The 24,322-nt window shown below is 39.6% G+C and overlaps 1 protein-coding gene across 1 annotated transcript in view; it reads left to right on the forward strand.

The window, feature by feature from the left end:
- The window catches only part of TBC1D19 (TBC1 domain family member 19), a 161,580-nt gene that overhangs the window by 103,562 nt on the left and 33,696 nt on the right, over positions 1 to 24,322 (forward strand). Inside the window, exons 14-18 of the mRNA XM_063459906.1 lie at positions 13,469 to 13,553; positions 18,534 to 18,578; positions 20,070 to 20,102; positions 21,122 to 21,231; positions 22,732 to 22,823. Coding sequence (XP_063315976.1) covers positions 13,469 to 13,553; positions 18,534 to 18,578; positions 20,070 to 20,102; positions 21,122 to 21,231; positions 22,732 to 22,823 — 365 coding nt within the window. The remainder of the gene's footprint in view (positions 1 to 13,468; positions 13,554 to 18,533; positions 18,579 to 20,069; positions 20,103 to 21,121; positions 21,232 to 22,731; positions 22,824 to 24,322) is intronic.

Raw genomic sequence — 24,322 nt, forward strand, 5'->3', positions numbered from 1 at the left:
ATATGCAATATGTGGTCTTACCAGTGATTTATAAAGAGGCAAAATGATATTCTCGTCCCGAGAATGAATGCCCTTTTTCATGCATGACAATACCTCACTGGCCTTGGCCACTGCTGATTGACATTGCACATTGTTGTATAGTTTGTTGTCTATAACAATTCCCAAGTCCTTTTCTGTGTTGTTATCCTGTAGCGGTACTTACCCTCTCCAGGGGCCGGCCGGGGTCCTCTCTTCTCGCCGCGCGCGGTCCTGCTCCTGCACGAGCCGCGCGCGGCTCAGCCAACGAGATGATCAGTCAGGCGGGCAGTGACCGCGAGAAGCGGCCACGTGTCCCGCCCGACACTAAGAGCGCGCCGCGCGTCTCGGGCGCGCTCTTAAAGGGACAGTGGGAGACTAAATTAGAATCAGTCTCCCATTGGCCCCTGTCAGGCCACATTCCCCATACACTCACATTTTGGGGGCGTGGATATGACAGGGGCCAATCAAAGTGAACCTTAGGGTATTTATACTCACCTGTTTCCCTTGCTCCTTGCCCTATCGTGGTTTCTGTCCAGTTTCCCTTTAGTGCTTGTATCGTTCAGTTGGTTTTTTGGTGCTTGACCTTGGCTTTGTTCCTGACTCCGCTCTCTCTTTATCCTTGCTTGCTTATCCGCTATTTTGTCCTCTGTGTACCAGTCCTCGGCTTGTTCTACGTTACGCTGTCTCTCTGTTCCCTTGACCTCGGCTTGTTCTAGACTCTGTCTTGCTTTTTCTCGTCAAGTCCGGCCATTCTAAGGTCCGGTAAGACGAACCCTGGTTTCTTGTCTCCTGACTATCTGTACTATTCCTGCGTGTTGGGGTATATTACCGTGACATTACGATAGGGCCATGGACCCTGCAGGTTTAGGTCAACAGATGGCCACTCATGAGGCTAGATTCGCAGAACAGGATCACCGTATGGATCAAATGGCTCAAGCCATCCAGACACTGTTATCCAGATCAGCTCCGGTACCTGTACCTACGCCTCCTGTAAACCCTATACCGGACACAGCTAATATGCCTAATGCTTCTGCACATCTAACCCCGCCACCTAGGTATGGAGGGGACGCTAAGACATGTAGGGGATTCCTTAATCAAGTGGAATTCCACTTTGAAATGTACCCACGTTCATTTCCCACTGATAGATCTAAGGTGGGTTTTCTTATGCACCAGCTTACGGATAAGGCACTAGAATGGGCAAATCCTATTTGGGAGGCTAATGGGCCTATGGTACACGACTTCAATAGCTTCCTCACAGCGTTCCGTAGAACATTTGACACGACTAAAAGGTCAAAAAATGCAGCCAGGGCATTAATGAGAATAAAGCAAGGATCTAAATCTGTAGCCGATTATGCTATTCAGTTCCGTACCCTTGCCTCACAGGTAGATTGGACTAATAATGGGCTTACTACCGCGTTTATGGAAGGTCTGTCTGATACTATGTTGGATGAGGTAGCAGCTAAGGACCTCCCTGTACCCCTGGAGGACCTGATTGACTATCTTATCGATATAGATAACAGGATCCGTGACAGGTTATATACCAGGTCCAGAAATAGACATTTTGTTCCCTTTAACTCCCCTAGAGCTGAGACTCCCGAGGGATCTAAGGGTTCTGAGGAGGAACCTATGCAGTTAGGGGTTGCCAAACTTACTGACGCTGAAAAGCTTTATAGGAGAAAGGAGGGACTTTGTCTTTATTGTGGTAGGAGGGGTCATATGAGACAAGACTGTCCCGTGCGTCCGGGAAACTATCGCACCTAAGACCGTATAGAGGACTGGCCTTGGGTGTGACATCACAGTCCTCACATTTGCCTCTTAATAAACTACTTCTTCCTGTTTCCCTGCACCTTGATAATAACTGCATAGCAGGGAATATACTAGCCCTGGTTGATTCCGGAGCGGCCGAAAACTTTATTGATTCCAGTTTTGTCAAGGAGAATAACATACCCACCAGAGAGAAGGAGACACCCTTGGCCGTTGAGGCCATAGATGGTAGACCATTATGCTCTCCAGTTATCACACATGAAACTGTTCCTCTACATATGTCTACAGGGGTGTTACACTCTGAGACCATTCGGTTTCAGATCATTACTTCTCCTTCCTCTCACCTCGTCTTAGGGTATCCTTGGTTACGTACTCATAATCCCACCATTGATTGGGAGTCAGGACAAATAGTTTCTTGGAGTGATTCTTGCCAAGAGTCTTGTATTGTTAAAGTCACCCCTTTGAATTCTACTAATATTCCTCCCGTGCCTACGGTCATACCCTCTCAGTACCTGTCTCTTAAATCTGTTTTTGATAAAAGGGAGGCTGAAAGATTGCCACCTCACAGGCCTTACGATTGTGCAATTAATTTATTACCTGGTACTATGCCTCCCAAAGGGAGAATATATCCTTTATCTCCTCAGGAGAATCTGGTTATGGAGGAATATATTAAGGAATCTCTAGAGAAGGGATTTATTAGAAGATCCTCTTCCCCGGCAGGGGCGGGTTTCTTCTTTGTATCTAAGAAAGATGGCGAATTAAGGCCTTGTATTGACTATAGGGGCCTAAATAAAATCACCGTCAAAAATGCGTACCCCATACCTTTGATCACAGAACTATTTGATAGGCTTAAACAGGCCACAGTTTTTACTAAATTGGACCTTAGGGGTGCTTACAATCTCATACGTATCAAAAAGGATCACGAGTGGAAGACCGCTTTCAATACCAGGAGTGGCCACTACGAGTACACTGTGATGCCCTTTGGTCTTTGTAACGCCCCAGCAGTTTTTCAGGAATTTATTAATGATGTCCTACGTCAATTTATACATACATTCGTTATAGTATACTTGGACGACATATTGATTTATTCTACTGATTTACAGACTCATCACATGCATGTTAAATTAGTGTTGAGAACTCTTCTGGTTAACGGTCTCTATTGCAAACTCGAAAAATGTTCATTTGATCAATCTGAAGTCCAATTCTTGGGTTATATAATCTCGGCCAAGGGTTTTCGTATGGATCCCAAGAAACTGTCTGCCATTATGGAATGGCCTCTACCCCTGGGGTTGAAAGCCATTCAGCGTTTTCTGGGGTTCTCTAATTATTATAGGCGTTTTATTAAAGGGTTTTCTGCCATTGTTGCGCCTATAACCAGAATGACCAAGAAGGATGGTAATACTCATGTCTGGAAACCAGAAGCACTCGAGGCCTTTGAATTCTTGAAGGCTACATTTGCCTCTGCTCCTGTTTTACAGCATCCTGTCCCTTCACTGCCCTTTATTCTTGAAGTTGATGCTTCTGAGATAGGGGTAGGTGCTATCTTGTCTCAAAGAGATTCACCTGAAAAGCCGTTACACCCTTGTGGCTTCTTTTCCAGACAGATGTCCAAAGCAGAGAGGAATTATGATGTAGGCAATCGTGAACTCCTTGCTATCATTTTGGCGCTCAAGGAATGGAGACATCTGCTAGAGGGTACTAGGGATCCCATCCTCATTTTAACGGATCACAAAAACCTCTCTTACCTTAGTGAAGCAAAAAGATTGTCTTCCAGGCAGGCCAGGTGGTCTCTGTTTTTGTCTCGTTTTAATTACATAATCACTTACAGACCGGGTGACCGTAATACTAAAGCTGACGCTCTGTCCAGACAATTCGAGACTACTGACAAACTCGAGGTCGATGTTACCCCTGTCATTCCGCCAGACAGAATAATAGCGACTACTGTTCTTTCCATTTCGTCTTCTCTCTTATAAGCTATTCAGGCTAAACAACACTTGGCTCCTGGGGAGAGGCCTGCTGATAAGCTATTCGTTGATATACCGGAGAGACGAGACATTTTGTCATTATATCATGACACTAGAACTGCTGGACACCCTGGTATTTCTAAGACATTCTCAGCAGTTTCTAGATATTTCTGGTGGGCTTCCTTGCGCAAGGACGTCACCGATTACGTTAATGCCTGTAGCACTTGTGCCAGTATGAAGTCCTCCCACAGAGTTCCTTGTGGGTTGTTACATCCGTTGCCCATACCCGAGAGACCGTGGTCCAATATATCCATGGATTTCATTGTTGAATTACCTCCCTCTAATGGTAAAACTGTCATCCTAATGATTGTGGATCGTTTTTCTAAGATGGCTCATTTTGTGTCTCTTGTCAAATTACCATCATCCAGGGAACTTGCCTCTATCTTTGCCAGGGAGGTGTTTCGGTTGCATGGTATTCCCACTTCGATCGTGTCCGATAGGGGTAGCCAGTTTATCTCCAGATTCTGGAGAACGTTTTGTACAGAGATGGGTATCTCCCTCTCGTTTTCCTCAGCCTACCACCCCCAGTCTAATGGAGCTGCTGAACGTGCCAACCAATCTCTAGAGCAGTATCTTCGTTGTTTCGTGTCCCACCATCAGAACAATTGGGCTGACCTTCTTCCTTGGGCTGAGTTTGCTCGTAATAATGCTGCTCATGAATCCTCCGCTAACAGCCCTTTTTACGTTGTTTATGGCCGGCATCCCGTGGTTCTTCCAGCTGCATTCTCCTTACAGGGCATGCCAGCTCTGGACGAACATTTGGCTAGTCTACGTAATACTTGGGAGCAGGTTCAGTGTTCTTTGGTGGCCTCAGCTGCTCGTCAGAAGGTTCAGGCAGACAAGCATCGCAGGGCGGCTCCATCCTATGCTGTGGGAGACCGGGTTTGGCTTTCTACTCGCAATATTCGTCTTCGTGTGCCTTCTATGAAGTTGGCCCCTCGTTTTATTGGTCCTTTTCGTATCTTGCATGTGGTTAATCCTGTCTCGTATGCATTGGATCTTCCAAAAAATTTACGCATTCCTAACGTGTTTCATACCTCCTTGTTAAAACCCCTCCTGTGCAACCGTTATACTCGGCATGTCCCTCCTCCTCCTCCGGTTTCTGTGGAGGGCCATGAGGAGTTTGAAGTGGCGGCTGTAATTGACTCTCGTTTGCTTCGGGGTCGCCTCCAATATCTGGTACATTGGAAGGGCTATGGGCCTGAGGAACGCAGTTGGATTTCCGCTGACGCTGTTCACGCTCCTCGCCTTGTGCGTTCTTTCCACGCTCGTTTTCCTGCCAGGCCTGCTCCTCCCCGCCCGGTGGGCGTGTCTTCAGGGGGGGGTACTGTAGCGGTACTTACCCTCTCCAGGGGCCGGCCGGGGTCCTCTCTTCTCGCCGCGCGCGGTCCTGCTCCTGCACGAGCCGCGCGCGGCTCAGCCAACGAGATGATCAGTCAGGCGGGCAGTGACCGCGAGAAGCGGCCACGTGTCCTGCCCGACACTAAGAGCGCGCCGCGCGTCTCGGGCGCGCTCTTAAAGGGACAGTGGGAGACTAAATTAGAATCAGTCTCCCATTGGCCCCTGTCAGGCCACATTCCCCATACACTCACATTTTGGGGGCGTGGATATGACAGGGGACAATCAAAGTGAACCTTAGGGTATTTATACTCACCTGTTTCCCTTGCTCCTTGCCCTATCGTGGTTTCTGTCCAGTTTCCCTTTAGTGCTTGTATCGTTCAGTTGTTTTTTTGGTGCTTGACCTTGGCTTTGTTCCTGACTCCGCTCTCTCTTTATCCTTGCTTGCTTATCCGCTATTTTGTCCTCTGTGTACCAGTCCTCGGCTTGTTCTACGTTACGCTGTCTCTCTGTTCCCTTGACCTCGGCTTGTTCTAGACTCTGTCTTGCTTTTTCTCGTCAAGTCCGGCCATTCTAAGGTCCGGTAAGACGAACCCTGGTTTCTTGTCTCCTGACTATCTGTACTATTCCTGCGTGTTGGGGTATATTACCGTGACATATCCCTAATTCGCTTCCATTAAGGGTATGCCGAAGTGCATAACTTTGCATTTTTCAACATTACATTTCATCTGCCATTTGAGTGTCCAGTCCCCCATTCTATCTAAATCCCTCTGCAGCAAAGTAATATCTTGCTCACATTGTATTATTTTACAAAGTTTTGTGTCATCTGCAAACACTGAAACATGACTTTCAATGCTGTCTACAAGATCATTTATAAACATGTTAAATAGAAGGGGTCCCAGAACAGACCCCTGAGGGACACCACTTGCCACCTCTGTCCAGCTTGAAAATTTACCATTAATGACAACTCTTTGTACTCTGTTTTTAAGCCAATGTTCCACCCAAGAACAAGCATTTTCATCTAGACCGATTTCCTTGAGTTTGAACACTAATCTATTGTGTGGAACTGTATCAAAAGCCTTGGCAAAATCCAAATAGATCACATCCACTGCAACACCCTGATCTATACTTCTACTTACTTCTTCGTAGAACGCAATCAAGTTAGTTTGACATGACCTGTGCTTCATAAAACCGTGCTGATTTTTGCTGATAACCATGTTCTTCTCAAGGAATTCTTGAATATTATCCCTTAATAGCCTTTCAAATATTTTACCAGCCACAGAAGTTAAGCTCACATGTCTATAATTTCCAGGCAAGGTTTAGTAAAATAGTAAAAAAGAGTAGTTTTTCTAAGTCCAGAAGGGCCCTGGTTAACAAAGAAATTTTAAGAGTCCAAAGAATTCCAGAGGGAAAAGAGGTGTCTTCAAAAGTGTTGGGCATCCAGTCCCAAGAGTGTATGTGTGCTTGTTTCTTGTTTTCTTTAAAATAAATCTCTTATCTGTAAATTTCACGTCAACTTTTTAAATTGACCAATGGAATCAGATGGGCATACACTATCATAATGAATGCTGACCTCATCCTAATGGTCAATTTTATAGTTAATAACCAATAGATGGAGCAATTGTTACATGATTATTTTCATAACCCATTCCAATTACCACTCTTTTCTAAAGGATTAAAGGATCACTATAGGGTCAGGAACACAAACATGTATTCCTGACCCTATAGTGTTAACACCACCATCTAGCCCCCCTGGGCCCCTCATGCCTCCATAAATATAGTAAAAATCTTACTTTATTCAAGCCTGAAGCTGTAAATCTGCATGTTGTTAGACTCAGAAAAACAAGCAGTCTGCTGACATGTGGTAGCCTGATCCAATCACAGTGTTTCCCATATTATGCCTCCATCAACTCCGAAGTCCCTCTGGTTCACTCTGAGTGACTGCAACTGGAGGTGTTCCTAGCTTTCAATGTAATGCTTTCAATGTGTTTACATGAGAGGCTGCAGTGAGCTATAGTTCTCACCTGAACAACCTCATTAAGCTGAAGTTGTTCAGGTGACTATAGTGTCCCTTTAATTAAAATCCATGACGAAAATGACTTGGGAAAATTATTATCTTTGTAGCCATTCAATCATAGATAACTGTCAAATATCAAATAATTTTGATCAATTTTGACAGAGAGGTGTCAATCTCAACGTAATTTTAAATGGCTGGCATGTCTGTACTCTGATTCAACTCACGTCTTTCAATGGCGTCTTATAGAAACCTCTCTATTAAGCATAGACTCTCTAATGATTTAAATTAATTGCTGGCAAGCAGTATATCTTATGAGCAATTTTCCATCGTCTTATCTGATTCTGGATTTCAGTTATACTGACTATCCACTGTATTAGACTACGTGTTACTAATAATATGTTTACCATATCATGTATATATCTTTAATACACACATCTAGTGTTAGACTTTAATAATAATGAAAAATCCATTCAATTGCTATTTTGAAGATATAAAACTATTTAAAGAGTATTATTATAATATATAACTAAAATTAATTATAATGTAAGCTTAAACTTTTTCTCAATAAACCCTCCCCCCCACCCCTCTTCCTTTCTTATTTCTAATTGTGCCGTGTTGGGCTGCAAGAGATGCAAAATGTTATCTTTGCCACATTCCAGGGTTTTTAGACCTGGACAGTGAATAAGATAGACACAAGCCTTATCTCTTTTCACTAAATGAATAGTGTTTAAGAGAAAGAAAAAAAATGTCTTTGTCTTTTACTTTCTACTATTAGCAGTCAAAATTGAGTCACATTTGCTAAACAGTGACTTGCAGCAACATTTATTTATTTTTATACACAAAATGTCTGACAATATGACTGTTGCTTACACCTGAGTGTGCAAAAGTATAGTTTTTTTCCTCTTTTATGTATTTTTAAAATATTAATGCATGCTCTATAAATTAATCCAGCATACTTTATCTAGAAATCTTTGGATTCTGTCCCTTTTTTTTTATGTCAAACTGTATTTTCTCCTCGGATTCTCTCTAGCCGCCATAGCCCACCCTTTCTGCAGTCACCTAGACATTGCTGAAAGTACACTTTATTTTTTTTATTGCACACCTTCACATAATGACTGATCTATAAGAAATATATATAACTATATTCCCTGTTAATTACAGCATTATACCTGTTACATATCTAGCACAAAATACCTCGAATAAAATAAAATAGAGGCAATGTATCATAGCTTATTATCCTAGCAAACCTTCATTGATACTGGTCCGCACAATGTGTTCTGGTAAAGTATTTTAGGACTTGTCACTAGAATAATTTAATCTTGCAGGAAATTGGAAGAATTTGAGAACACAGCTGCTCTAAAACAGCATTTGTGAAGCTTTCTGCTATTTTCCAAGCATATTGCTATCCAGATTGTCTTTGAGCAGTGGTGCTTAACTTTTTATGACGATAATCTACATTTTGTACCTGCATTCACTTGTTAAACCTATTAATCAATTGTAAGATTGTCTAAATGATGCAGCAAGATAAATTCTACAAAGCACCTTCACTGAGATGTTGCAAATATCCGTAACAGTTTACAAGAATGCAACAGAGAACAAAAATAAAATATTTTGGGGACTTGTTCTATCGAATCTCCCAACATTGAGTGTGCAAGAGGGCCCAGCATTGGGGCATCCATACTAGGTTGAGAAGAATGCTAGACTGTCATGCAGAAACATTGCTTAACTGGGCATATCTGCATTGACAGTGTGAGGAGGACACAGATGCTAACATTTAATCTGATGACTGCACCTACAACAGCTTGTGAAAATATTCTGGTTTGGGAACATGAGTGAAATGCTGACCATTTTACCACGTTGCAAATTAATAGTAATAAGCATGCTGGTAATGCGATCAGCTGTGGTTATTTATTTTTTATTTCTTATTTTTTAATTTTTCAGGAAAGCCATGTCTGCTTTTTACTGATTTTCTGAGTCTTACTCCTGCTCCTTCCATTTTTCATGGTTTAAATGGAATCAAACTACATTTTACTCCCACGCTTGCACTTTTATGTATTAAGTCATGAAGTCTGTAATATTTCCTTATTTTTTTAAACAGCTTTTTCATATTTAGCATGCTTTAACCACAGATTTTAGTCTGCTGGCAATTTTGATATTTAGCTAGATTATCAGTGCCTTATGCAAGTCTGAGTTAAAAAGTTCCCTGTTGAAAACCCGAATAGTTCTCAAATGAAGTACAGCTGGATCAGTGCCTTATGCAAGGAAGCTTATGGAGGACACTATCAACCCTTAATGCCGGACACTGTAATTTTATTGTATTTTAATTACTTTTATATATTTGAGTCAATGTATCTTTAATCTCCATTTCTTTGTCATTTTAACATACCTGGGCGTGCTTGTTTTTTTTTTAAATATATATATGTATATACAGTTGTGGATGTGTATGTGTACTTGTTCATTTTTGCATAGATATTTTACTTTGTCTTGCCAAGCATGCTAAAGCTAGTTGTTCCCAGTCCCACTCAACATTGTTGGCTTGTTAACTTAACCCCTTTTAAGGACGGCGGGCATGCTATGCTGTCCCTGGGGACCTGGCTCTAAACACCGGCGGGCAGCATTGCATTTCCCCGCCATCCAGGGTACTTACCCACTCGCCGGCGATCGCCATGGGGGACTTACCTGGCATCCCAGGGAGTCCCCCTGCGTCTGTTCCGGCCCTCCTGGGCCATGTAAAAACTGTTTAAAATAAAATGATACATACTTACATCATATATATATGAACTTGGTGTATATATATATACACTTTTACATACATACATGTACACTAAGTGTATTCTAATATTAATATATATATTATCAAAATACACGTAGAATGATATTGATTAAATATATATAATTATCATTATATTTATATATAATATAAAATAAATATGTAAATACGTTAAAAAAATAATTAAAAAAATGTGTAATTTCGTTTAACTGTATTTTGATATTAATATATATATATATATATATCGATATCAATATACACGTAGAACGAAATAATATATATATCAATATACATAAGTATATATATATATATATATATATATATCAATAAAAAATATATATTAAAGTCCAGACTCTGGCACTCAACCCCAAACAAATAAATCAAAACAATATTACCCGGGTCTGGGTGCCTCCAAGCCAATAGATAAACAAAGTCAGACAGGAGTACTCGCTTGGATTTTCCAATAATGTATTATAAAGTGTTCATCAACGTTTCGAACCTTCAGGGTCTTGATAAAGGTAAAGACTCTGAAGGGTCGAAACGTTGATGTAAGGTTGATGAACACTTTATAATACATTATTGGAAAATCCAAGCGAGTGCTCCTGTCTGACTTTGTTTATATATATCTATATATATAATTCTACTTATATATTTATGTAATATTTGTACATAATTAGGTCATTTTATTAATTACAATTTGCGGGACCTGCCTGACAACCCAGGCAGAAAGTCCAGAGAATTTAATTTGCTATCACTATATTTGACACTGTAACTTTCCAAGACACCATAAAACCTGTACATGGGGGGTACTGTTTTACTTGGGAAAATTCGCTGAACACAAGTGTTAGTGTTTAAAAACAGTAAAATGTATTACAACAATATCGTCAGTAAAAGTGACATTTGTTGCATTTTCCACCCACAAATGGCACTTACACTGACTATAATTGTTGTGATACGTTTTACTGTTTTGAAACACTAATATTTGTGTTTAGTGCAGTCTCCCGAGTAAGAGTACCCCGCATGTGCAGGTTTTATGGTGTTTTCAAAAGTTACAGAGTCAAATATAAGGCTTGCGTTTCAGTTTTTTCACATTGAAATTTGCCAGATTGGTTACTTTGCCTTTGAGACCGTATGGTAGCCCAGGAATGAAAAATCCCCCCATGATGGCATACCATTTGCAATAGTAGACAACCCAAGATATTGCAAATGGGGTATGTCCAGTTTTTTTAGAAGCCACTTGGTCACAAACACTGGCCAAAATTGGCGTTCAAATTAGTTTTTTGTATTTTTCACACACAAACAAATATTAACGCTAGCTTTGGCCAGTGTTTGGGACCAAATGGCTACTAAAAATGACTGGACATACCCCATTTGCAATACCTTGTGTTGTCTACTATTCCAAATGGTATGCCATCATGGGGGTAATTCTCATTCCTGGGCTACCATACGGTCTCAAAGGCAACGTAACCAATATGGCAAATTTCAGTGTGAAAACACTGAAAAATGTAACATGCTATATTTGTCCCTGTAACTTCCCAAAACACCATAAAACTTGTACATAGGGGGTACGGTTTTACACGTGAGACATCGCTGAATATAAATGTGTATTTTATTGCAGTAAAAGCAAACGGTATTATGACATTCACAGTTAACATGTCACGTAACCCTAAAATAACAAAATGTCTTATTTTCTCCCATTTTTTTTATATTTCATTCATATTAAATAATGTTTCATAGCTAAATATTTGATGTTAAATTAAAGCCCCGTTTCCCCTGAATAAAATGATCTATAATAAGTGTGGGTGCACATAATATGAAAGAAGTGGAGTACGGTTGGACAGACATATAGTCTAATTCCAGGTTTTGTTTACGTTTTGTTTTGATCACAACGTGTAAATTTGACTCCGTCCTTAAGGGGTTAAATGTTATTCACCTATCTGCGTATCTCTAAAGACTTTCTCTGTTATTTCTGCATTCCCTCCCCCTACCCCTTATTTTATTGATACCCACCCAAATGTCTTGCTTGACCAATTTTCACCTCCTCTGTTCATCTCCATTCCATAGCTTTATTGCAGGCCTTTTTGATCCTATCATCTGTCTTCCACAGTCTGAGTTAAAAAGTTCCCGTTGAAAACCAGAACAGTTCTCAGTCGAGCAGGGCGCTCAATCCCTCTGTTCCTGTGCGTCTATTTGTCTGGTTACAATTACGTGTCTGTTAGTCTACCCATTGTACAGCGCTATGGAATTTGCTGGCGCTATATAAATAATATAATATTAATAATTATTGGAAGAGTTTTCTAAAGCACAACCAAGTTAAATAATAAATGTGAAATAAAAAGCTAAAGGGCTCTAGCACCACCAATCATCAATAACTATAACCACATTCTCACTCCAGTAATGGACTAATACTGGTTCTAACTTACTTGTTTCGACCTGGATACAATGTCAATATAAAACACAATTTTGCAACTTGGTTCAGGAGGATTTCTTGTTTGCACTAATTACAATCTCTACCAATACACAGCTCCATCTGAAATATCCAGATTCCGCGTCCGGTTAGTATTAGGGTTCAGTAATACTTAACATGTGTAAATAAATATTAGCATAGAATATTTGCTTGGACTTCTTTATTTGTGACACATTTACACAGAACAGTTTTGTATTTCATGCTGTCTTTATAAAACACAAGTGGCAGTGCTTAATTGTTTTATAATAACTAGCTATTCTAGCAAAGGACCTGCTTTAGAATAGGATTGACAATACAACACACGCGCGCACACACACATTTTTACACTTTTTTTTTATTTTTAAGTAGTGTTACATGTTATTATTTTTACTGGTATTTAAAAAGTGCCAATTGGTTCAACTGCACTGTACAACTGGATAAAAAGACAGTTTACTATACACAGACCAATATAAATGGTGAGGAGGGCCATGCCCAAAGCTGAGATATAGCTAGTAAAGCTTTTTTATACAAAGTACTTAGGTAGAGCTTACAGTCTAAAGGTTAAAATGGGGAGATGAGACAAGAGGTACCTTTGGGATACAGAGCTGATGGCCAGAGAGTATTAAAGGATAATTGCAGCCACAGGTAACACGTAAATGGAATGATGAGGTAATTGAGTGAGATATCAAGCAACTGACAAAGCATGCTATAAAGTAAGAAGCAACTGATACACACTAGTGCAGCTTGTGAATGGAAATACTATCAGAGTTGGTAATCCTATGCAATCATTATCATTACATGGAGAAAAATCCAAAGACATTTACAGGTCAAATTTGTTCCTGTTACTTAAGGTCAGATGTAATATGAATTACTTGACATCTTCATACTGAGAGATAAAATTCAGTTTTAACTTTTAATTAGAGATTTGTGTCAATTTTCATTTTTTTTTTAAATCTAATGTGAACATTATTGTGTACCTTTGTAAACGTCCTTTACTAACAAATCTGTGTACACTACCTTTAATAACAAATCTTATGAAATTACAATATTTTAATAAATGTCTGTTTAACTAATTTGGTTCTAATCCACAGGTGTTGCTTTGTTTCTCTCGGGACACATCTGTTCTTGCACATTTTGCTTACAATAGCGCATCTCCACCAAAATCATATATTAGAGGTAATTTATTTTATACATTTTATCTTTTCTTCTTTGTTAAATTAGTGCATAATGTATCAAAATAAAAACTGTATCATGTTCAAAGAATAGAAAAATATACATTTTCTATATAAAAAAAAATACATCCGGTAATTTCTTTGTAGACATATTTGGACTCTCTAGGCACATTTTGTGCCGGTTACAATTTTTTTTTTTTTTAAATGATTGTCCTTAAGTGTCAAAAAACTATTTGTTACAGTAATTTGTTAGATTGTTTTACATTGTTGCTAAAAAATATATAAATCTATAAAAAAAATAGGATATATATATATTTTTTTTTTTACCATATTAAGTTTATCTAAAAAAAAAAAAAACTATTAAATTGCAACCTTAGTTTGGTCAGCTCATTTTGGATTCTGTAGTCGTATAGCGAGAGTGTTTGAACAACAAAAGGACACCATGCTTTGTAGATTTTTTTTTTGTGTCCTTGGCAATCAGACATGTAATGTTCAAGAAGATTTAAAATGTGTTGCTTTGTGGGGTGAGGCTTGACCACCATCTCGGAAAGACATGTCTGGCGTGAACCGATGATATTTCGCCCTGGATCACACTTCAGTGCATAATTACCTTGCACAGGGCATAGTGGGGCTCTCTTGTGCTGAGTGGGTACTGCTTTACAGCCTTAGACACAATCTTCAGATTGTGGCCCGCACAGCTTGGTATGCTCGAGGTAAGGAGAAATGGCCGATCTCCTAACACAGAGTTGCCTGTGAAGCTGAGGGCTATTGTTGGTGCCCTGTTCCCCCCCTTTGGCCCGGCAGGGTTTATCCTGATCCTTACTGGAGGGCTGACCTGACAGTAGCAGAAGGCATGGACAGGCTGCATAACCTGCAGAGCCTTTCATCCGTGGCAAGCATTTCAAGATGGCCACCACAAAGACCTCAGCCCTCAACGAGGGGCACATAGAGCAGGGTTAAAATAAGCCGAAGACCAGAGAGATGTGCAGTGGCGGAAAGCTTTCCACCAATAATCCATGAAGGAACCCTCAACTCACAGCCTGCATATACTGGCCTTACCTTGGCTCTGAAAGCAGGGAAGGGGAGGGCAACTCAATCCTAGAGGCTCAAATCTGAGGGCAGCTGTCACTTACCTAGGCCTCAGAACACCCACAGTCAAATCGCAAGGCATGGCTCACATTCTTGGGAGGCATATATTCAGCATTGAAGGAAGTATTCTGCTGGCAGATCCCAAGACCAGATTCGCAGGACGCGATTGAACCGGTGGGCAAAATGCACTGTTCTGCGCCAGGGCCTGGGGTTGGTGGGGCACCTCTGTCTGTGACTTGAGCAATAACAATCTGCCTGGTATATTGCATTGTCTTGTGGACATATGATAGGCTAAGCATCTTCTCTAGCACAGGCCCAGGTTTTTCACTTCTTCCCTTTACTGGCCTATTGGCACATACAGGACAGATGTTTATTATTTCAGTTTTTTTTATATATACTTTCTGATGAACATTTACATATCGGTTGGTATCGGTGGCATTACCTGTTGTTTAACAGCAGTATGTCTTTAATCATGAGCAGTACACCTCTCTTTTGTTTTTCTCTCAGTTGCACTTGGATAGCACAGTGGGCTTGATACATAGGGGGTATGTCTATAGTCGGTACTCTTATCAATGAATGCTGCATGCATATATGCCTTCCTTATCCACCTACTCTAGTTTAATTATGTCCATGCTACCATTCGTATTGCTATCTGTTCTTCTATTCCTTTTATTACATTTAAGAATTAGATGTGTTCTCACCCAGTGATGTATATGACTTGAATTGTATATCAGACTGTCAAATCTGATTTTATATTATTTTTTGTATGTTTCCTGCTAACATCTCAATAAAACAGAGATTTAAAAGAAAAAAAGTGTTGCTTTTGGTAAATTGTCAAGTAGACCTGTGACTAAGGAAATCCTCCCAGCCAGTCGTTATTTCTATGACAGTACATAACAGTGATTTATTGTAGACTCTGAAAGATGGTTGTGTCTTCCACAGCTACTCTTGCATATACAGATAAACAGATAAATATATTTCCCATAATTACAATTCTAATTCAGCATGTAGGCACTTTTCCATAAGGAACAATTTATCATTATGGATATGTGACAAATTTACTTTGAAGCTCGAGTTCATATATATAGATAAGAATAGCATTTGACTTGAAAAAGAACACAACCGGTCCCAAATTCCTGGAGCAGAAGACTATGTGCAACAGGCTTGTCCTTTAAGGGGTTTTATTTCAGTTTTGTATCTACTGAAATTAAAGGATCACTATAGGGTCAGGAACACAAACATGTATTCCTGACCCTGTAGTGTTAAAACCACCATCTAGCCCCCCTGGGCCCCTCATGCCTCCATAAATATAGCAAAATCTTACTGTATTCAAGTCTAAAGCTGTAGATCTGCATGCTGTTTGCCCTTTAGAAAAACAAGCTGTCTGCTGACATCATCAGAAGTGGTAGCCTGATCCAATCACAATGCTTCCCCATAGGATTGGCTGAGACTGACAAAGAGGCAGATCAGGGGCAGAGCCAGCATGATTCAAACACAGCCCTGGCCAATCAGCATCTCCTCATAGAGATGAATTGAATCAATGAATCTCTATGAGGAGAGTTTAGTGTCTGCATGCAGAGGGAGGAGATACTGAATGTTTGGATGCATTTTAGGCAGCCATGACCCAGGAAGGATCTCTAACAGGCATCTGAGGAGTGGCCAGTGAAGTTATCACTAGGCTGTAATGTAAACACTGCATTTTCTCTGAAAAGACAGCGTTTACAGCAAAAAGCCTGAACGTAATGATTCTACTCACCAGAACAAATTCAATAAGCTGTAGTTGTTCTGGTGACTATAGTGTCCCTTTAAACTCTATTATGGGTAAGCCTACTGTGCCTGGTCTTGAAATCATACATTTCAGTAAAAATGGTAGGGTGTGGGGGGGAATAAAATCGGGTCTATATTATCAAACAGAGTTTGACTTAATCAGTATTCGTAGGAGTGTCAATCCTATGTAAATCACCCCAGGAGCAAGGCATAATAAATTAATAAAAGAAGTCTCTTGAATCTCCGAGCCACATTCATTGAACTGCAGGCCTCTCGTCTCAGCTGAAGTCAGTAGCTAAGAAGATTATAAGTTTTGCTAAGAAGATTATAAGTAAAAGTGATTGGCTAGAATATGCATGTGCAGCACTTTATGTACCCAGAAAAATATAGCCATGTAAATGTAAGTTAAGAATGTATTTTTCTTTTGTATAGTGATAACCAGAGAAACTCACGTCAATGGACAGGGAGAATAGTTTGGCAGTGTATTAACGCGTACCTTGACGCACACCCTTTGTATGTGCTTATATAGGATGTTTATTCAACTCTCTGAAGTTGTCTTCTCTACACAGAAAAATCAACAATGTAACATTCTGGGTGGCTTTCTTTATTCATAGGAAAAGCCAAATAATGCATTACAAATTATAGACATGATGACAATCTGTCATTTGATAGTAATATAAATTTTAATGGATGCCGATGAGCCATTAACAATGTAAACATAAAACACTCCTACCTTTCCTATGTTTTTTGAGAACACTTGTGGCATTGGTTTGGTTTTGGTAGAAAAGGGCCCACTACCTTACATTAAGCAGTCAGGCTCCACGGCCCAAATTTGTTTTCCTACATCAGTACCTTTTTCATGCAGTTTTATCAATGGGAAGCTAGTGATAAGCTGAGTGTCGGCTAACACCTGTCATTGACGCTGGGGACTGAGGTGGGGAAAGAGAAGAGTTTGGACAACTTTGGTGGCATTTTGACAACTTTTGGGTTAAACGTTCGTAAACCCTTAAGATATCGCCTAGGACCTCCAGGTACCATGAGGTGTTATGGTGCCCAGAGTGTAACTTTAAAGCAGGACATCTACAAAATAACATCAAGCAATAGCAAGATAATATTTAGTACAAATTTAAAATGCCATGAAAACTACTATGTGGTTTACAGAGCATGGCAAATAAGAGAATAAAAATAATGCCCTAAATGTTCCTTTTAAGGACCACTATAGTGCCAGGAAAACATACCTGTTTTCCTGGCACTATAGTGCCCTGAGGGTGCCCCCACCCGCAGGGACCCCCTCCCGCCGGGCTCTGGGGAAAGTAAAGTGTTAAAACTTACCTTTATTCCAGCGCCAGGCGGGGAGCTCTCCTCCTCCTCTCCGCCTTCGATCCTCCCTTTCGGCTGAATGCGCATGCGTGGCAAGAGCTGCGCACGCATTCAGCCGGTCTCATAGGAAAGCATTTACAATGCTTTCCTATGGACGCTTGCGTGCTCTCACTATGATTTTCACAGTGAGAATCACGCAAGCGCCTCTAGCGGCTGTCAGTGAGACAGCCACTAGAGGATTTGGAGGCTGGATTAACCCATTTATAAACATAGCAGTTTCTCTGAAACTGCTTTATTTATAAAAAAAAAAAAAGGGTTAGTCCTAGAGTGTCCTTAAGCTGAAGTGGTCTGGGTGCCTAGAGTGGTCCTTTAACCTCTTTGTGTCATCTGCCGTGAAAGAGTTAAAATTGTCTTAGTATATTAAGATCGCTACTGGTCCATCCAATATGGTGCGTATAAAAACAATTTTCTGTTTGTTATTATATATATATTATATTTGTTGCCGACAAGTGGTTTAGATTAAATTTAAACCTGGATAAAATGTACCATATACCTGTGAGTATCTGTCTGTGTGCGTGCTGCATGCCAATCGATTTTTGGGAGCAATTTCATTAAAAAGAAGTTAATGAATATGTCCTTATAAATGTCCTGAGGCTTTTGAATGTATGTTGATCTATACAGCTGTCAGAATACAGCAGTGTTTTCAATTGTATCACATTTAAATAATTCCATGCCTGTAGGAGCTAATATTCTCTCAATACTGTTTGCAATTTTGTAAACCATTTATGTATTATGTTCTAATATGCAGGAAAACTTGGCTTGGAAGAATATGCTGTTGTCTATCCACCAAATGGTATGTTGTTCTTTGGCTCCCTCTAGAGGGGGATGTGAAAATGACACACTGAGGAAACCAGCACACATGCTGCTTCCATGTAGCAATCATCTTCTGTTTATCTGATCAAACTTAGTAATGTTTTACAGAATTTCCTGCAAATAGAAACAGTTGCTGCAATCCTGATGGGGCAGTTATTTGTACAGTAGATTTCAGAGTAATGATCCTTACTTGGCGACATTTTTATATTTAATTTTGCACACAACTACACCATATGTAAAAGGAAGAAAAACACTGTTGTAATGTAATTAACCGTCTTTGCTAAGAAGTATATCTGTACATGAGCCTAATGTGTGGATGGGTTGCCCTCTGCATATCGAAAAGGAAGTCGTTATTTTGACTAGCAGATAGCTTATTATTAAAACATAGGCAAGTTATACAAAAACATTTTTTTCCTATATTTATTGTAAAGGGCTGCGGAATAAGCTGGCGCTATATAAATAGCAATAATAATAATAATTAACCATAACTTATAGCCTTCTACAGATATTTGCTGTCTAAGACACAAATTCCTGTGTGTCAAAATTGTGAATATCCTTAAGTGTCATAAATGGTTTTGATGAATTTAAGAGTATTACTTTACTGCATCTACAATTATATAGCAATGTCATGGGTGTCATTTATTATTACCCCATAAACAATACAATGAGTTGGAATTGTTATGGTGCTTAGAGAGCACCATTTATGTACGTATGTAAAAAAAGTACTAAACCTGCAAGTTGTTCAAAGTATAGCTTGAATTTAAATAGCACTCTGTGATAAGAATGTGCACTGTTTAGGATACAGTGTGTGTGTGTGTGTGTGTGTGTGTGTATATATATATAGTAGCACCCGATCTGCTGTAACAAGCAAATATTAAAGCTATACTTGCTGTCACTGTGTTAAATTGTAAGATACTATAAATTAAAGGGAAACTGAGAGGGGATCTGCAGTGCCAGGAAAACGGATTGTTGCTGGTTGCTGAAGGGGTGAAAACCCCTTCAGTGACTTACCAGAGGCAGCGACATGTCCCACGTCGCTGCTTCTTCCTCCGCCGCCACACCTCCTCTGCATTACGTCGGCCGGTGGGCGAGACTGATCCCGCCCACCAGCCGGGGAGACCTAATGCGCATGCGCACTGCTTTTCAATGCTTTCCTATGGGGAATTGAGCGACGCTGGAGGTCCTCACACAGCATGAGGACGACCAGCGACGCTCTAGCACAGATAATCTGTGCTATGATCCCGGAAGTGCCCTCTAGTGGCTGTCTAGTAGACAGCCACTAGAGGTGGAGTTAACCCTGCAAGGTAATTATTGCAGTTTATAAGAAAACTGCAATAATTACACTTGCAGGGTGAAGAGTAGTGGGAGTTGTCACCCAGACCACTCCAATGGGCAGAAGTGGTCTGGGTGCCTGGAGTGTCCCTTTAAGTATTATTGTAAGATACCAATTAAGTATTATTTTGTTTTACAGGAGTGATACCATTTCATGGATTCTCAATGTATGGTAAGTGACAGAAAATAGTAAAAGAGAATGTGCATTTTATACACGTCTCCTGTAAAACTATATTGAGTTTTTCTTTGCATGTCCTTTCCTCCTTATATGTCTCCTCCTGTCAGCTCTACTTAGTTGGATTTTTACCAAGCACTGTTCTTGCACCCTTAATTTGCCCTGCTGGAATGTACCCAGTGCGATGTTAGTTTAAGGTTATATTACAGTCTGCTATTTAGTTTCAGTGCTTGTACATTTTTCTCATCCGAATATCAGACCATGATGCTGGCATCCAGTCAACTAAATAGCAAGGGAGATTTATAATCTGGAAATTATATAATGTTAATGTAATGTGAGAGGCTTACAGATTGGTGATCTTGTGCAGTGGTCTCCAAGCCAGACCCCACAGTTACCACTTCTGTTACATTAGGGAGGGTGCACACATAGCAAACCTTTAATCTTGCTCTAGACATTTACCATTGCACAGAAATTCAATGTGTTCTTCACACACTCTCTCGTGTTCGGTGCAATTTGTAGGCTAGGTAAGGGTTATTTATGTTGGGCAGTTTTAGTGGTTTTGTTTGTTGTTTTTTTTTTTTTTTCTTTTTGCTTATAGTAATTTGTTTCTGTCATCTCTCTCTCCCAACCTATCTTCAGTATTGTTTTTTTGCCTCTAGAGTGCTGTAGGTTACATATTGACCTAACACATAGGCTTCTAGGTTTTGTAGTTCAGCTGTTGGTAAAAAGCTGAGAATTGAGCTACAACTTCTGTAAAATGTTTAGCTACGCACTTAAAACACTACTTATGTGACAAGGGCCAGCTATGCCACTACTGAGATGTCTTCTGCAGCTTTTAATGGGATGGACCTGATTTTTATAAATACCAAATTAATGGATTGTCATGTTAGGGTACATTTATCTACTGTATATTGTTTGTAATTTTCTTTCTTTTGTTGATGCAATGCGTAATTATAATACATTTTTAGTTTATGAAAACAAATCACCTTTTAACTGTATTCTGCATTCATTTCTAGTTGCACCATTATGTTTTTTGTACAATGAACCCTCCAAGTTGTACCAGATTTTCAGAGAGATGTATGTCCGTTACTTCTTCCGGCTTCACTCTATCTCTTCACATATATCAGTAAGTTTACTTTAACAAATATACTTCTATTTAAAAATGTGTTTAGCACATATGCGTCTATGTTCTAAATAAAAAGTTGGTAGAATTAATTGTAGGTTTATTTTTTTTAGTTAATTAAAAAAAAAGGTAGCAATGTTAAAATATCACAATTCTTTATTGGAACTTAAAAGATATATTAAAGAGACAATGTCACTAGTGATATTTTTGCACAACCAAATCGGCAACTAAATGTTGTAGTATGCTATTTCAGTTTATTTTTTCTTACATTACATGCAATGTAATATAAATTTGTTTAAATATTTAATTTTCATATAAACTGCATAAGTACATTAGGCAGGCCTGCACAACTTAGCAGTAGATAGGGACCAAAATTAAAATATGCTAAACTTCTTCAGGCCTCAGATAGGTTTTTAGCTCCTCAATTTCCAAGTAAAGGTATAAAATTACACATAAAAGTACAGATACACACACACACACTGATAGACATACAGATACACAGACACACACACTAACAGACATACAGATAGACAGACACACACACTGACAGGCATACATATGCACACACACTGACAGACATATAGATGCACACACAGAAACACAATAACAGATGTACAGATACGCACACACACTTATGTATAGATACGCGCACACACTGACAGATGCACAGATACGCAAACACGCTGACAGACATTCAGATACGCACATATACTGACAGACATACAGATGCATACACTGACCCATATACTGACAAACAGACACACACTGACAAGCATACGGGTAAAAATATACACTGTTATAGCCACCCCACAGTTTTGTACCTTTTGGATACAGGAGGTTGGCTTCCCTGGTGTCCAGTGTGCTGGCCGAGGCATGAGGCAGTATTAATGGAATATAGAACAACCAGAAATGTTTGGGATACGGCTGTAAATCTAAAACAATCAAAAAGCATACATAGCGTAATACAAAAAAAATAAAAATTGTGTTAATGAAATGCACTCACAGAGTTACGTGAAAAATAGTGCTCAAGGGTGCCTCCCCTGATAGCAGTGGGGGGCTAAGTAATCTCTCTTGTTTCTCCAATGGTGTACACACAACGCGGGACTCCAGGGATGGCAGGAAAAAGTGTAGCAGATTTATTTACAGGATGAAAATTAACCCAACAATAATAAAGTATAAAATATAAAACACTATTTGAAGGAATGCCTTTTAATTCATTGTACTTTTCCAATCTATATTACTTTTGAGCCTTGCTCTCACATGTCAGATTCTGATAACATTTGCTAGAGCCACTACCTTATTGTTTATACCTTCTCTAAAAGTTGAAACTATTAATTGAACATTTGAGTTTCTGGAAAAAAATGGTGTTAAAGAACAATGAGGTATATCTATGAACTTATATAGTTTCTAAAATATTTCAGAGCGAAATTAGACAGTGTTTTAATTGCTGGTTGAGGTCCACTCTAAGAAATAAATGAAATACACCACATATCTTTTTTGCAGGGGATATTGTCACTATGTCTTCTGTTCGAATCACTTCTTCAAACTCACCTTCCACAACTTTTCTATCATCTCCGAGAGATTGGGGCTCAGCCGTGAGTAGTTTCTTTTTTGTCTTTTGTTCTTCAGCAAGCTATATGTTTTGAAACACCTGTCTTAATACAGACTTTTGTTCCCTAGTTACAGCTTAAGTACCTGATTATTGACTGGGCTGTTAAACACAATACCTGTAGTGTATACATAACAAAATATTAATTGTGTAAAAAACTGTGTGGTAAATTGTGAAAAGGCAAAAATCCACCTAGCAATAGAAAATGACCTGGTAGACCATGGATGTCCATGGCACTAAATAACCAAAATGTAATTGCAAATGAAAGAAAAAATAATTACACTTTCGAACAAATCAAGTACACTTACATGGTAAAGACAAAAAGGCACACGTGGAACATGCATTCTGCACGAATGGTGCTGCCATGGTGACCAAAATGTATGTTCCGGGTGTGCCCCCAATTTGTTTTTGTCTTTACAATGTAAGTTTGGAATCCAGACCAGATTCCTCTTTGGTTAAAGGACCACTATAGTGTCAGGAAAACATACTCGTTTTCCTGGCACTATAGTGCCCTGAGGGTGCCCTACTCCCGTGACGCTGAAGGGGGTGGAAGGGGTTAATCCCTTACCTTTTTCCAGCGCCGGGCTCCCTCGGCGCTGGGACTCTCTTCCCTCTTCTTCCGTCATTGGCTGAATGCACATGCGCGGCAAGAGCCGCGCGCGCATTCAGCCAGTCTCATAGGAAAGCATTATCAATGCTTTCCTATGGACGCTGGCGTCTTCTCACTGTGAAAATCACAGTGAGAATGAGACAGCCACTAGAGGCTGGATTAACCCATAGGTAAACATAGCAGTTTCTCTGAAACTGCTATGTTTACTGCAAAAAGGGTTAAATCTAGCTGGACCTGGTACCCAGTTACATAGTTACATAGTTACATAGCTGAAAAGAGACTTGCGTCCATCAAGTTCCTCACATATGCTTTTGCTGTTGATCCATTAAGCTGAAGTGGTCTGGGTGCCTATAGTGGTCCTTTAAGCACCCCGCCCAGCCCCTCAGCTTTAAAAGTTTTTGATAGTCATGTCACTTTAATTATAATTTTCATAGAGCAGATATATGATTTGCATTGCAAGTATATACATCAAAGCACCATCACTTTAATTGTTTAGTTTTGACACAGTTTTTTTTAATTGCGTTTAGAATGTTAATTTTGCATCATATATATTCACAATGATCTTACAACAGATTATTAAAATACACTTTTGCTTATTGAGCACTAGCTCTATTTAATTTGTCTCCCACATTGGAATTAGTGTAGAACCCACTGATATTGGGGTACAGTATTATTAAAACAATATGGCCATATGGTGGGACTGAATCCCCATATTTGTTTGCTGAGATAGGTGACTTTAAGTAGCTTTATAACATTTTAAAATGTATTTTTCTGTGTGCACTGTTCCTAAATCTGTACAGTGGTACCTTGGTTAATGAACACCTCGGTAAGCGAAAAATCCATTTAAAAAAATGTCTCTGTTTACAAATCTTCGC

The sequence above is a fragment of the Pelobates fuscus genome, chromosome 6, assembly GCF_036172605.1.
Source record: "Pelobates fuscus isolate aPelFus1 chromosome 6, aPelFus1.pri, whole genome shotgun sequence".
In the NCBI taxonomy this organism is placed as follows: Eukaryota; Metazoa; Chordata; class Amphibia; order Anura; family Pelobatidae; genus Pelobates; species Pelobates fuscus.